This window comes from Pseudophryne corroboree, chromosome 1 (genome assembly GCF_028390025.1).
Source record: "Pseudophryne corroboree isolate aPseCor3 chromosome 1, aPseCor3.hap2, whole genome shotgun sequence".
Taxonomy (NCBI): domain Eukaryota; kingdom Metazoa; phylum Chordata; class Amphibia; order Anura; family Myobatrachidae; genus Pseudophryne; species Pseudophryne corroboree.
This window is the reverse complement of record NC_086444.1, coordinates 157,213,981-157,230,215: the sequence shown is the minus strand read 5'-3', so window position 1 is coordinate 157,230,215 and position 16,235 is coordinate 157,213,981. Positions and strand designations below refer to the sequence as shown.

The 16,235-nt window shown below is 46.5% G+C and overlaps 1 protein-coding gene across 1 annotated transcript in view; it reads left to right on the top strand.

Annotated features, from left to right (window-relative positions):
• The window catches only part of SV2C (synaptic vesicle glycoprotein 2C), a 454,860-nt gene that overhangs the window by 388,234 nt on the left and 50,391 nt on the right, over positions 1–16,235 (top strand). The window contains exon 8 of the mRNA XM_063963739.1: positions 15,233–15,321. Coding sequence (XP_063819809.1) covers positions 15,233–15,321 — 89 coding nt within the window. The remainder of the gene's footprint in view (positions 1–15,232; positions 15,322–16,235) is intronic.

Here is a 16,235-nt window from a genome sequence, read left to right as displayed (position 1 = left end):
TCAGAAAGCTCCAATTTTTAATTGACTGTCCAAGGAACATTCTCCCAGAAGCATTCTAGCTTGTCAATATGATTCCTGGTCTGGAAGGGCTGTCCTCCTCCTTTTAACTAGAGATTTGCAGCGGGCACTTTTTGTGTTTTGGTTTTGGTTCTAATTCCCCACCAAAACCAACCTTTCGTGTTTTAGTTTTGGATCTGGATGATTTTTAAAAAAAAAAACATAAAAACCACTAAAATAACAGAATTTGGTGTTAATTTTGATCCAAAGGTATTATTAACCTCAATAACATTCATTTCCACTCATTTCCAGTCTATTCTGAACACCTGACAATATTGTTTTTAGGCCTAAAAGTTGCACCGAGGTGGCTGTATGACTACGCTAAGCGACACAAGTGTGCGGCACAAACACCTGGCCCATCTAGGAGTGGCACTGCAGTGACACACAGGATGGCAGATTTAAAAAATAGGCCCCAAACAGCACATGATGCAAAGAATAAAAAGAGGTGCAGTGAGGTAGCTTAATGACTAAGCTACGCGACACAAGTGTGTGGCACAAACACCTGGCACATCTAGGAGTGGCACTGCAGTTGCAGACAGGTTGGCACTTAAAAAAACTAGGCCACAAACAGCACATCATGCAAAGAAGTAAAAGAGGTGCAATGAGGTAGCTGTATAGCTAAGCGACACAAGTGTGCGGCACAAACACCTAGCCCATCTAGGAGTGTCACTGCAGTGTCACACAGGATGGCACTTAAAAAACTAGGCCCCAGATAGCACATCATGCAAAGAAGAAAAAGAGGTGCAGTGAGGTAGCTGTATGACTAAGCTAAGCGACAAAAGTGTGCAGCACAAACAACATGGAATGTGCTCGAATTTTCCCAGATGTAATACACGCCCAATATTGGTGGCACAGGATAGCGTACCCCTAAACCAAACACACACATGGCAAAGCCTGTAAAATTAATTTGGAAAATAATAACCATTTTATTTGAAGCTATTATAATAATATGCAGCACAGGCGAGCGTACCCCTACACCACACAGGGCAAACCCTGTAAAAATTATTTGGACAATAATATAAGTAATGTATATAACCCTTTATTTGAAGTAAATAATATACAGCACAGGACACTACCACTGGACTTATGGCAGCACAAGACACCACAACTGGACTGATGCAGCACAAGACAGCACCACTGGACTGGACTTATACGGCAGTACCCCTGGAGTTGTACAGCAGTGTCAGACAGGATGGCATTTTAAAAAACTAGTCCCCAAACAGCACATGATGCAAAGAAGAAAAAGAGGTGCAAGATGGAACTGTCCTTGGGCCCTCCCACCCACCCTTATGTTTATATACCAATCATTTTAGCGACAGGGTCTGCCACACGACTTTGGCTGAAATGACTAGTTTGCTTGGGCCCCCACCAAAAAAGAAGCAATCAATCTCTCCTTGCACAAACTGGCTCTACAGAGGCAAGATGTCAACCTTATCCTCATCCTCCGATTCCTCACCCCTTTCACTGTGTACATCCTCCTCCTCACAGAGTATTAATTCGTCCCCACTGGAATCCACCGTCCCTGTGTACTTTCTGGTGGCAATTGCTGGTAAAGGTCTTCCCGGAGGAATTTATAATTCATTTTGATGAACATCATCTTCTCCACATTTTGTGGAAGTAACCTCCTACGCCGATCGCTGACAAGGTTACCGGCTGCACTAAACACTCTTTCAGAGTACACACTGGAGGGGGGACAACTTAGGTAAAATAAAGCCAGTTTGTGCAAGGGCATCTAAATTGCCTCTTTTTCCTGCCAGTATACGTACGGACTTTCTGACATGCCTACTTGGATGCTGTCACTCATATCCCCCACCATATTTTCAATGGTGACAGAATCATATGCAGTGACAGTAGACATGTCAGTAATCGTTGGCAGGTCCTTCAGTCTGGACCAGATGGCAGCACTCGCTCCTGACTGCCCTGCCAGCGGGTGGGCTCGGAAATCTTATCCTTTTCCTCGCAGCCTCAGTTGCGGGGGAAAGTGAAGGAGGAGCTGTTGATGGGTCATGTTCCTCTTGAGTTGACAATTTTCTCACAAGCAGGTCTTTGAACCTCTGCAGACATGTGTCTGCCGGAAAGAGAGATATAACGTAGGCTTTAAACCTAGGATCGAGCACGGTGGCCAAAATGTAGTGCTCTGATTTCAACAGATTGACCACCCTTGAATCCTGGCAAAACGAATGAAGGGCTCCATCCACAAGTCCCACATACTTTGCGGAATCACCCCGTCTTAGCTACTCCTTCAATTTCTCCAGCTGCTTCTGTAAAAGCCTGATGAGGGGAATGACCTGACTCAAGCTGGCAGTGTCTGAACTGACTTTACGTGTGGCAAGTACGAAGGGTTGGAGAACATTGCACAAGATGGAAATCATTCTCCACTGCGCTTGAGTCAGGTGCATTCCCCTTCCTTTGCCTATATTGTAGGTGGATGTATAGTCTTGAATGGCCTTTTGCTGCTCCTCCATCCTCTGCAGCATATAGAGTGTTGAATTCCACCTCGTTTACCTCCTCTTGCTTCAGGTGATGGCAGGGCAGGTTTAGGCTTGTTTGATGGCGCTCCAGTCTTCGGCACACGGAGGCTGAATGCTGAAAGTGTCCCGCAATTTTTTGGGCCACCGACAGCATCTCCTGCACGCCCCTGTAATTTAAAAAAAATTCTGCACCACCAAATTAATTGTATGTGCAAAACATGGGACGTGCTGGAATTTGCCCAGATGTAATGCACGCACAATATTGGTGGCGTTGTCTGATATCACAAATCCCCAGGAGAGTCTAATTGGGGCAAGCCATTGTGCAATGATGTCCCTCAGTTTCCATAAGAGGTTGTTAGTGGTGTGCCTCTTACGGAAAGCGATGATACATAGCATAGCCTGCCTAGGAACGAGTTGGCATTTACGAGATGCTGCTACTGGTGCCGTTGCTGTTGTTACTGCAGGAGGCCATACATCTACCCAGTGGGCTGTCACAGTCCTATAGTCCTTAGTCTGCCATGTTCCACTTGTCCATATGTCCGTGGTTAAGAGGACAGTGGGTACAACTGCATTTTGTAGGACACTGAGGATACTTTTTCTGACGTCTCTGTACATTCTCGGTATTGCCTGCCTAGAGGTGGAACCTAGATGGGATTTGATACCATGGACATAGTACCTCAAACAATTCTCTAAGTACCACTGAACTAATGGCGGATACCGGACGCACGTCTAACACCAACATAGCTGTCAAGGCCTCAGTTATCTGCTTTGCAACAGGATGACTGCTGTCATATTTCATCTTCCTCACAAAGGACTGTTGGACAGTCAATTGTTTACTGGAAGTAGTACAAGTGGTCTTCCGACTTCCCCTCTGGGATTACGATCGACTCCCAGCAGCAACAACAGCAGCGGCAGCAACAGCAGGCGTGCCACTCAAGGATCCTCCGGAGGAATCCCAGTTAGGAGAGGATTCCTCAACTCTTGCCAGTGACATGGCCTGCAGGACTACTGACGTTTCTGACTGAGGAGGAAGTTGACGTTGAGTGAGTTGGTGGTGTGGCTTGCAGGAGCTTGGGTACAAGAGGAAGAAAGTATTTAGGTGTCAGTGGACTGCTTACGCTCTTACCGAAAGTTTCACAACTTGACACTGACTTCTGATGAATGCGCTGCAGATAACGTATAAGGGAGGATGTTCCTAGGTGGTTAACATCCTTACCCCTACTTATTACAGATTGACAGAGGCAACACACGGCTTGACACCTGTTGTCCGGATTTGTGGAGAAATAATTCCACACCGAAGAGGTGGCTTTTTTTGTATTTTGTCCAGGCATCACAATGGGCTTCTTCATCCCACGGACAACAGGTGTCTCCCCCGGTGCCTCATTTAAACAAACAAACCACATCACCATCAGAATCCTCCTCATCAACTTCCTCCTCAGCGCCAGCAACACCCATATCCTTATCCTGGTGTACACTTTTATACCGGTCCCTGCGGCCGTGACATTAAATCCCCAACTAGTCACCACTGGGCGGGGTACCCTGGAGGAGTGGGGACCCCTTAAATCAAGCCCCCCCCCCTGCAGCCACCCAAGGGCCAGGGGTGAAGCCCAAGGCTGTCCCCCCCATCCAAGGGCGGCGGATGGGAGGCTGATAGCCAAGTGTCAAAAAAAGAATGTTTTTCTTTATAGCAGAACTACAAGTCCCAGCAAGCCCCCCCACAATCTGGTACTTGGAGAACCACAAGTACCAGCATGCGGGGGAAAACGGGCCCGCTGGTACCTGTAGTTCTACTACAAAAAAAATAGCCAAATAAAAACAGTACACACACACCGTGATAGTACAACTTTATTACATACATGCCGACACACACATACTTACCTATGTTGACACAAGGCTCGGACCCCTTCTCCACGTAGAATCCACGGGTTACCTGTAAATAAAATTATACTCACAACACTCCAGTGTAGATCTATCCTCTTCAGAGTTTGTAATCCACGTACTTGGCAAAATAAGAAAACGCAAAACACGATCCACGCACTGAAAGGGGTCCCATGTTTACACATGGGACCCCTTTCCCTGACTGCCGGGACCCCCCGTGACTGCTGTCAAAGAGGGTCCCTTCAGCCAATCAGGGAGCGCCACGTTGTGGCACTCTCCTGATTGGCTGTGCGCGTCTGAGCTGTCAGGCAGCACATAGCGCATAGGCGCTTTATTATATTCAATGGTGGGAACTTTGCGGTCAGCGGTTGACCGCGAGTAACCTCAACCGCTGACGCAAAGTTCCCACCATTGGATACAATGGAGCGCCTATGTGCTACATTATATCTCGAGTGCGTCGCCTGACAGCTCAGACGCACACAGCCAATCAGCAGAGTGCCACGACGTAGCGCCCCCTGATTGGCTCAAGGGACCCTCTTTGACAGCAGTCACGGGGGTCCCGGCAGTCGGGGAAAGGGGTCCCATGTGTAAACATGGGACCCCTTTCAGTGCGTGGTCCGTGTTTTGCGTTTTTTTATTTTGCCAAGTACGTGGATTACAAACTCTGAAGAGGACAGATCTACACTGGATTGTTGTGAGTATAATTTTATTTACAGGTACCCTGTGGATATGCCACGGCCGCAGGGACCGGTATAAAAGTGTCCCCCGGCTGTGGCATTATCTCTCTAGCTAGTGGAGCCCGGTGCTGGTGTTAAAAATACGGGGGACCCCTACGTCTTTTGTCCCCCGTATTTTTGCCACCAGGACTGGACGCAGAGCCCGGTGCTGGTTGTTAAAATACGGGGGATCCCATGTCATTTTCCCCCCCGTATTTTTACAACCAGGACCGGCTCAAAGAGCCCGAGGCTGGTTATGCTTAGGAGGGGGGACCCCACGCAATTTTTTTCAGGGTTTTTTAAACACTTTTGTGCCGTCCATGAAGTCGAATCCAGGGCGCACACTATCGTCAATTGGTCCCCTTTTTCGACAGCGGGACTGTCGAATCCGTTTTTTATTGAATATGTCGAATTCGGGTCCCGGCGGGAGGGTGTATGACTGTCGAATTGTGTAGAATTAAAAAACGGTCGAATTCCAGCCGGAATTCGACCGCAATTGCATATACCCCTTTGTCTCTGAAATGTATTGTTTTATTTTTGTTTGTTTCTGTTCCACATAGTTTTGCAGGTAACCCAGCAGGTGCACAGGTGTATTAATTACTCACTGACACATTTTAAAAGATCCACAGGTAGAGCTTATTATTTCACTTGTGATTCTGTGAGGAGACCTGCAAAACATGCACTGTGTGGGGTCCCGAGGACCGAGTTGAGAACCTATGCTATAGACTTTTTTGTTCTAGAACTATTGCTCCTGTCTCTATTGCATGGGCTTCTGAATCTGTTTTATGTACAGTATATCCATTTCCCTAATGCCAAGGGCGTAGCTTGCAGAGGCGCAGACAGTGCAGCTGCTATGGGGCCTAAAGCTGAGAGGGGCTACCTTCCCTTTCAAAGTTACATGTGTTATATAAATTTTTTGCCATTGGGTGGTATGTAGGGGTACTTTCAAACTTTTTCCTTGGGGCCTGCAATATACCTAGGTATGCCCCTGGACCTGCTTATTGTAGTGTGGTATAAAATGAACTGGAGGGCATTTTTATGTTATTTAATATGAAACGGGGCACTGTAATGAGGCACAATATGAACAGGAAGCACTATATATCATAATGTAATTTTGGGGTACTGTGCGGCATGGGTGTGGTATGCGTGACCGGCGGTCAGGAGACCGCTGGTCAGCATACCGACGCTGGGATCCCAGCAGCAGGATCCTGGCAGGGAGTGGCGAGGTCAGCAAGCCCCTTGCGAGCTTGCTGTGCTTGCCACACTGCGGGCTCGGTGGCAACCTACGGTCTCCACGGGTACTATTCCTACTCTATGGGTGTCGTGGACACCCACAAGTGGGAATAGTCCCTGTTGCAGAGAAGTGTCTCTCTAGAAGCATTGGGATGGGGGGCCCCTTCAAAATGTTGCTATGGGGCCCTCAAAGTTCTGGCTACACCCCTGCCTAATGCACAGTCTGAGGTCTCTATGGGAATATACTGTATGCAGGAGAGCTCCTGCTCTAGATGGCTTTTAGTGTTTATTCACCGCACCCCTCTTCTTCCCCAGTGTGCCTGGGCAGTGTCTTGGATTTACTGTAATTGCCAGTGGCTGGGACACTGTTTGAGGTGTTTGGGAGAGTTGTTTCAAGGGTTGTTTATTTTTCTAGTTTTGTTGTTAGTATTTCTGGCAGGGTTGGCTGGTTTAAACTACCTTGGTTTAAACCAAATGTTTTTGTTTGTTTTTTAAACACATTTTTTTTCAATTATGCTGTCACTATAGAAACGGCGCTGTGACTTCTTAAAAGAAAAATGCCTATTATAAGGAAATCACCCTGGTATTAGTCCACATTCTTGTTGCTTGTGATCTTCATTTGAGTGAGCTGAACCAATGCAGTAACTTCATACACACACAACACAGGCATAGGGAGGGTCGGAGAGTGAATCAGATCGGAGAGGTACTTAATCTGCCTAGCATCAGCTAAGACTCCACAAACTCCTCCCCTAACAATCCTATAGGACATGAGAAAACCAAAACTAACATTCTCAAATGGTAAACAGCTCAAGCACATTAAAGAGGCAATACACACAGAAAGACCTCATTATTTAATCTCCTTCATGTTTATTTTATTCAGCCCTATTGAGGTCTGAGTGTACTTTGATTGTTTTAGTATGTTTAGTCTATCTACATAAACAAAAGAGTGTTCTTTCTTTTTCTCTCCTCTATCTACATATATTCAGATGTAATAGGAATAATAAGCAGTAAAAAAAAAAATGGTTTTATTGAAATATGTAAAATATATTGTATCAAAGCCTAATAACTTTGGATTGTTAATGTTAGAAAGCACTAAGGGGGATATTCAATTATCCAGACTGTCTGTCGGGTGTAAAAGTATCACCGGGGGACTATCTAATTATCCCCGATAAGCCGGTGCATGCCGCAGATTTACGGGGATTTGTTTCACCTGCCTTCGGCAGGCAAAACAAAATCCCCGTTTTCCAGCCATGTGTAGTAGATGAGTATACAGGGTAAGCGGTTGATGTTGGACTGTGTTGATTGCTGTTGTGTGTATTTTGTTTCTTTTATAAAAAAGATGGCTGAGATATTTTTTGTTACTTCTAAATACATTGTATTGGTAGTTACCCAGTATATGACTATGTGATGGGTTTACATGGGTATGCATCAGGAGGACCTGGTGTCATGTTGAGCACTTGGGCAGCCCTTATCTATCATATACTCTATAATAAAGGCTAACGCTGCTCCTCACCTCCATTTGGGGAATTGAAATGTTTTGTGTGCCGGCAGCTACTAGATGGTGCCCGAAGGAGCAATGTAAGTGTTGCTCCGTTCGGGGGCGCACAGCTGCCAGTGTTACCATTACTGTTATGTTGTCCCGTCATTTTGACAGGCTGGTTAACTAGTATATAAAAGATAAATTTATGCTATAAGATATGGCATTAAAGCTTAGTGCTACCCTGGATCTGTGTTGGCAGTGCCTGAATGGTTCCTTCAGGTATTTGCGTCACTGTTGGATGTTACATTGGTTTTTGTATATGAAGGCTTTATACGCAGAGATAGTTATGCACTATTCACACTTAATTGAATGGGGAGTAGAGGAACCAGTTTCTCCTTGGTATAGTACCCGTTCACTCTACTGGACACCGGACACCCAACTGCCATAAAGCCACTTATCTTTTGTGATGTAACTGTTGTGATGGAATCCTACTGTATATGATTTACAATATTTGCTTTTTACTTTTTTATGTAGCTATCCATATATTTACCATGTTTATTTTTGATACTGTAGGTGTAATATCATTCACATGCCATATTTTTTGTCTGGGTTGTTTATTGTGTTATTGGATGTGTAAAATAAAAAAAGGGCTTCTCAGCATTTCAGTGCCTCATCATGAGTGTACTATATCATGTCTATAAGTGTTGCAATGATAATTGCAATCAGTGGCGGATTGTATCTATGGACTGCAAGACTGTAGCCCCCCCCCCCCCCCCCCCCAGTAAAACCCGCCCCCCTGCCGCTCAGTGTCAGTGAGCCAGATGCAGTTCGTGACAACAGAGGCTTCACTGTGACTACCAGTGACTTCCTATTAGAAGTCCTACCTGTCATTCCCAGACACACAAGGCAGTCCCATTGGGCGGTGTTTCCTCCCTCTTGGACTGCCAGACCGGGCTGCGATAAGCAGAGAGTTGGCTTCTAGTAGGAAGCCACTCCCTGCCTTTTGCGCAGCCAATCTGAATTCTATGGGGTGCAGCTGATGGGGGTTTGTGCATGTGCAGTCTCACTGTTGAGTCTGCACATGTGCCAGTCTGGGCACCTGCCAGATCCATTGCACAGGTGCCAGGACATAGGGCTGGCTGTTGACTCTCCGGGCACGGGCTTAGCGGCAGCCCCCCTACGTTTTGAAAGTAGAAGCAGTCGCTGATTACAATCCATAATAGGATTTGTGCATCTTTCCCTCTTTCGTTTCTTCAAGTTCCTTTCTCTAACGTCCTAAGTGGATGCTGGGGACTCCGTAAGGACCATGGGGAATAGCGGCTCCGCAGGAGACTGGGCACATCTAAAGAAAGCTTTAGGACTATCTGGTGTGCACTGGCTCCTCCCCCTATGACCCTCCTCCAAGCTTCAGTTAGATCTCTGTGCCCGAACGAGAAGGGTGCACACTAGGGGCTCTCCTGAGCTTCTTAGTGAAAGTTTTAGTTTAGGTTTTTTATTTTCAGTGAGACCTGCTGGCAACAGGCTCACTGCATCGAGGGACTAAGGGGAGAAGAAGCGAACTCACCTGCGTGCAGAGTGGATTGGGCTTCTTAGGCTACTGGACATTAGCTCCAGAGGGACGATCACAGGCCCAGCTTGGATGGGTCCCAGAGCCGCGCCGCCGGCCCCCTTACAGAGCCAGAAGGCAGAAGAGGTCCGGAAAATCGGCGGCAGAAGACATCAGTCTTCAACAAGGTAGCGCACAGCACTGCAGCTGTGCACCATTGCTCTCAGCACACTTCACACTCCGGTCACTGAGGGCGCCCTGAGACGCAATAATACACCTTGGATGGCAAAAAATGCATCACATATAGCTCCTGGGCTATATGGATGCATTTAACCCCTGCCAAAATACATAAAAAAACGGGAGATAAGGCCGCCGATAAGGGGGCGGAGCCTATCTCCTCAGCACACTGGCGCCATTTTCCCTCACAGCTCCGTTGGAGGGAAGCTCCCTGGCTCTCCCCTGCAGTCACTACACTACAGAAAGGGTTAAAAAAGAGAGGGGGGCACAAATTAGGCGCAGTATTAACTTATATAAGGTTATCCCTGTATATATATAGCGCTCTGGTGTGTGCTGGCAAACTCTCCCTCTGTCTCCCCAAAGGGCTAGTGGGGTCCTGTCCTCTATCAGAGCATTCCCTGTGTGTGTGCTGTATGTCGGTACTTTTGTGTCGACATGTATGAGGAGAAAAATGATGTGGAGACGGAGCAGATTGCCTGTAATAGTGATGTCACCCCCTAGGGGGTCGACACCTGAGTGGATGAACTGTTGGAAGAAATTACGTGACAGTGTCAGCTCTGTATAAAAGACAGTGGTTGACATGAGACAGCCGGCTACTCAGCTTGTGCCTGTCCAGACGTCTCATAGGCCGTCAGGGGCTCTAAAGCGCCCGTTACCTCAGATGGCAGATATAGACGCCGACACAGATACTGACTCCAGTGTCGACGGTGAAGAGACAAATGTGACTTCCAGTAGGGCCACACGTTACATGATTGAGGCAATGAAAAATGTTTTACACATTTCTGATAATACGAGTACCACCAAAAAGGGGTATTATGTTCGGTGAGGAAAAACTACCTGTAGTTTTCCTGAATCTGAGAAATTAAATGAGGTGTGTGATGATGCGTGGGTTTCCCCCGATAACAACTGATAATTTCTAAAATGTTATTGGCATTATATCCTTTCCCGCCAGAGGTTAGGGTGCGTTGGGAAACACCCCCTAGGGTGGATAAAGCGCTCACACGCTTGTAAGGGCTCTATCCTCTCCTGAGATGGCCGCCCTTAAGGATTCTGCTGATAGAAAGCAGAAGGGTATCCTAAAATGTATTTACACACATACTGGTGTTATACTGCGACCAGCAATCGCCTCAGCCTGGATGTGCAGTGCTGGATTGGCGTGGTCGGATTCCCTGACTGAAAATATTGATACCCTAGATAGGGACAGTATATTTTTGCCTATAGAGCATTTGAAAGATGCATTTCTATATATGCGTGATGCACAGCGGAATATTTGCCGACTGGCATCAAGTCTAAGTGCGTTGTCCATTTCTACCAGTAGAGGGTTATGGACACGTCAGTGGTCACGTGATGCGTATTCCAAACGGCATTTGGAAGTATTGCCTTATTAAGGGGAGGAGTTATTTGGGGTCGGTCTTTCAGACCTGGTGGCCACGGCAACAGCTGGGAAATCCACGTTTGTACCCCAGGTCGCCTCTCAACATGAGAAGACGCCGTATTATCAGGCGCAGTCTTTTCGTGGATAAGCGGGCAAAAGGTTCCTCATTTCTGCCCCGTGACAGAGGGAGAGGAAAAAGGCTGCAGAAATCAGCCAGTTCCCAGGAACAGAAACCCTCTCCCGCCTCTGCCAAGCCCTCAGTATACGCTGGGGCTTTACAAGCAGAATCAGGCATGGTGGGGGGCCCGTCTCAATGAATCTCAGCGCGCAGTGGGCTCACTCGCAAGTAGACCCCTGGATCCTTCAGGTGATATCTCAGGGGTACAAATTAGAATTCGAGACATCTCCCCCTCGCCGTTTCCTAAAGTCGGCTTTACCGATGTCTCCTTCTGACAGGGAGACAGTTTTGGAAGCCATTCACAAGCTGTATTCCCAGCAGGTGATAATCAAGATACCCCTCCTGCAACAGGGAACGGGGGTATTATTCCACACTGTTGTGCTACCGAAGCCGGACGGCTCGGTGAGACCGATTCTAAATCTAAAATCTTTGAACACTTACATACAGAGGTTCAAATTCAAGATTGAGTCACTCAGAGCAGTGATTGCGAACCTGGAAGAAGGGGACTACATGATGTCTCGGGACATCAAGGATGCTTACCTTCATGTCAAAATTTACCCTTCTCACCAAGGGTACCTCAGGTTTATGGTACAGAACTGTCACTATCAGTTCAGACGCTGCCATATGGATGGTCCACGGCACCCCGGGTCTTTACCAAGGTAATGGCCGAAATGATGATATTCCTTCAAAGGAAGGGAATTTTAGTTATCCCTTACTTGGACAATTCCCTGATAAGGGTAAGATCCAGGGAACAGTTGGAGGTCGGTGTAGCACTATCTCAGGTAGTGTTGCTGCAGCACGGTTGGATTCTCAATATTCCAAAATCGCAGCTGGTTCCGACGACTTGTCTTCTGTTCCTAGGGATGATCCTGGACACAGTCCAGAAAAAGGTGTTTCTCCCGGAGGAGAAAGCCAGGGAGTTATCCGAGCTAGTCAGGAACCTCCTAAAACCGAGCCAAGTCTCAGTGCATCAATGCACAAGGGTTCTGGGTAAAATGGTGGCTTCCTACGAAGCAATCCCATTCGGCAGATTCCACGCAAGAACTTTCCATTGGGACCTGCTGGACAAATGGTCCGGGTCGCATCTTCAGATGCATCAGCGGATAACCCTGTCACCAAGGACAAGGGGTCCCTCCTGTGGTGGTTGCAGAGTGCTCATCTTCTAGAGGGCCGCAGATTCGGCATTCAGGACTGGGTCCTGGTAACCACGGATGCCAGCCTGCGAGGCTGGGGAGCAGTCACACAGGGAAGGAATATCCAGGACTTATGGTCAAGCCTGGAGACATCACTTCACATAAATATCCTGAAGCTAAGGGCCATTTACAATGCTCTAAGCTTAGCAAGACCTCTGCTTCAAGGTCAGCCGGTGTTGATCCAGTCGGACAACATCACGGCAGTCACCCACGTAAACAGACAGGGTGGCACAAGAAGCAGGAGGGCAATGGCAGAAGCTGCAAGGATTCTTCGCTGGGCGGAAAATCATGTGATAGCACTGTCAGCAGTATTCATTCCGGGAGTGGACAACTGGGAAGCAGACTTCCTCAGCACGACCTCCACCCGAGAGAGTGGGGACTTCACCCAGAAGTCTTCCACATGATTATAAACCGTTGGGAAAAACTCGACAGGTATTGCGCCAGGTCCAGGGACCCTCAGGCAATAGCTGTAGACGCTCTGGTAACACCGTGGGTGTACCAGTCAGGGTATGTGTTCCCTCCTCTGCCTCTCATACCCAAGGTACTGAGATTGATAAGATGGAGAGGAGTAAGCACTATATTCGTGGCTCCGGATTGGCCAAGAAGGACTTGGTAACCGGAACTTCAAGAGATGCTCACGGAGGATCCGTGGCCTCTACCTCTAAGAAGGGACCTGCTCCAGCAAGGACCCTGTCTGTTCCAAGACTTACCGCGGCTGCGTTTGACGGCATGGCGGTTGAACGCCGGATCCTGAAGGAAAAAAAGGCATTCCGGATGAAGTCATCCCTATCCTGATCAAAGCCAGGAAGGATGTAACCGCAAAAACATTATCACCGCAATTGGCGAAAATATGTTGCGTGGTGCGAGGCCAGTAAGGCCCGACGGTGGAAATTCAACTGGGTCGATTCCTACATTTCCTGAAAACAGGAGTGTCTATGGGCCTGAAATTGGGGTCCATTAAGGTTCAAATTTCGGCCCTGTCAATTTTCTTCCAAAAAGAACTAGCTTCAGTCCCTGAAGTTCAGACGTTTGTAAAAGGGGTACTGCACATACAGCCTCCTTTTGTGCCTCCAGTGGCACTTTGGGATCTCAATGTAGTTTTGGGTTCCAAAAGTCACATTGGTTTGAACCACTTAAATCTGTGGAGTTAAAATATCTCACATGGAAAGTGGTCATGCTGTTGGCCCTGGCCTGGGCCAGGCGCGTGTCAGAATTGGCGGCTTTATCCTGAAAAAGCCCTTATCTGATGTTCCATTCGGACAGGGCGGAATTGAGGACTCGTCCTCAGTTTCTCCCTAAGGTGGTTTCAGCGTTTCACCTGAACCAACCTATTTGTGGTGCCTGCGGCTACTAGTGACTTGGAGGACTCCAAGTTGCTAGACGTTGTCGGGGCCCTGAAAATATATGTTTCCAGGAGGGCTGGAGTCAGGAAATCTGACTCGCTGTTTATCCTGTATGCGCCCAACAAGCTGGGTGCTCCTGCTTCTAAGCAGACTATTGCTCGTTGGATTTGTAGTACAATTCAGCTTGCACATTCTGTGGCAGGCCAGCCACAGCCAAAAATCTGTAAATGCCCACTCCACAAGGAAGGTGGGCTCATCTTGGGCGGCTGCCCGAGGGGTCTCGGCTTTACAACTTTGCCGAGCAGCTACTTGGTCAGGAGCAAATACGTTTGTAAAATTCTACAAAATTGATATCCTGGCTGAGGAGGACCTGGAGTTCTCTCATTTGGTGCTGCAGAGTCATCCGCACTCTCCCGCCCGTTTGGGAGCTTTGGTATAATCCCCATGGTCCTTACGGAGTCCCCAGCATCCACTTAGGACGTTAGAGAAAATAAGAATTTACTTACCGATAATTCTATTTCTCATAGTCCGTAGTGGATGCTGGGCGCCCATCCCAAGTGCGGATTGTCTGCAATACTTGTACATAGTTATTGTTACAAAAATCGGGTTATTATTGTTGTGAGCCATCTTTCAGAGGCTCCTCTGTTATCATGCTGTTAACTGGGTTCAGATCACAGGTTATACGGTGTGATTGGTGTGGCTGGTAAGAGTCTTACCCGGGATTTAAAATCCTTCCTTATTGTGTACGCTCGTCCGGGCACAGTATCCTAACTGAAGCTTGGAGGAGGGTCATAGGGGGAGGAGCCAGTGCACACCAGATAGTCCTTAAGCTTTCTTTAGATGTGCCTAGTCTCCTGCGGAGCCGCTATTCCCCATGGTCCTTACGGAGTCCCCAGCATCCACTACGGACTATGAGAAATAGAATTATCGGTAAGTAAATTCTTATTTTCCCGCTTTTGGGCAGAAACCTAAGTTAATAAGAACTGAGTGGCCATAAATTCAATTATATGAAGTTCATTTCTCAAAGACTTTGCACTTGGATCATTTAATCCAATGACATTTCTGACTATCCAGTACGGTACTGATTGTGAGCTTAGGGACGAGCTGGGTCACTATGCTGTTTATAGATGAGACACATTGACAATTCAAGGCCATAAACAGCTACTGAGAATCCTTTTTGCTGATTAAAAAATTCTCCATGTCGCTTGTATTCAGCTGCAATTAGCATTAGTAAAATGATTACTTCTTAGCAGTGTACAATATTGGATTGCACGATGAGCGGTAGTGTTTGGGATTTGGCATAAATCAATGCTACTGCATCTTGGTAATTCAATATAGGCCAGCAGGTAATAGTCCCTCCTACACTGCTGCTATTTCTGCTCCCATATGAAAATTAATTAAAATGAAAGCATGTAATTACCTAGCCCACTAATTACCCTTATCTTTATGTCATGAGATGTGCGGTATTGTGATAAGGTCTATCATTTTACGTTTTTGATTGTTAATATTATATGTTATTTTACAGATATGGTTAACGTTCATGAGATGCTTTGATTACCCAGTGAAAGAGAACACAATCAAACTGACAATAGTGTGGCTCTCGCTGTCATTCGGGTAAGGCTTACTTGGATAAATGAATATAAAGATTTAATAAGTCTAATAAATTTCCTGCACGCTGTGATCTGCTGTATGTCATATGGAAATTCTTGTCAGAAAAACAGTTGGGGCAGATGTATTAAGCCTGGAGAAGTGATAAAGCAGTGATAAGTGCAAGGCAATAACGCACCAGCCAATCAGCTCCTAACTGTCAATTTACATATTGGAGCTGATTAGCTGGTGCATTATCACCTTGCACTTATCACTGCTTTATCACTTCTCCAGGCTAAATACATCTGTATCTTTGATCACTTAAGGAACGGTAAAGGGCCATGATCACTAGGACCAGACAAAGTGTTAGCTACAGTATCTAACACTTTGAAATGAGCAACAGATAGCTACAAGACAGTTTCTCCACTTTATCTCTCTCCAAGACTTGATACATATCCCCCAAGATAGCAGCAAATTTGCTAAAGTTCCACTCCCTCTGTACCTCTTTAATGATACTTTATTTTATTCATCACGTTTTAGGACCTGTTTCTTTAAGACAAAAAGTGGGTCTTCCATGTAACATGAAGTCCTGTCCATACTGTAGAAGCCGCCAATTGCTTTATATATAATTGTTCCAAAACACAAATTCTACTGTCAAAACTTGTAAAATTAAAACACGAGATAATTCGAAAAAAAGCCAAAGCTTTGCTATAGTTATGCTAAAGGCCACCATACACCTGTGGCAAATTATAGCAATTTCCTGATCCCCCAACACCTGGGTCGGGCAGTTGGGAATACTCAAGTTTCTCAATTTCCAAAAAAGGTCCTAAATAGCAAATCTAGCATTTTTAACATGAAAAATGTCTTGATTCCCCAAAGGACAGTCATTCCAATTTCACTTACACTCATACAATCCCAGGACCTATGATTTCTATCATACA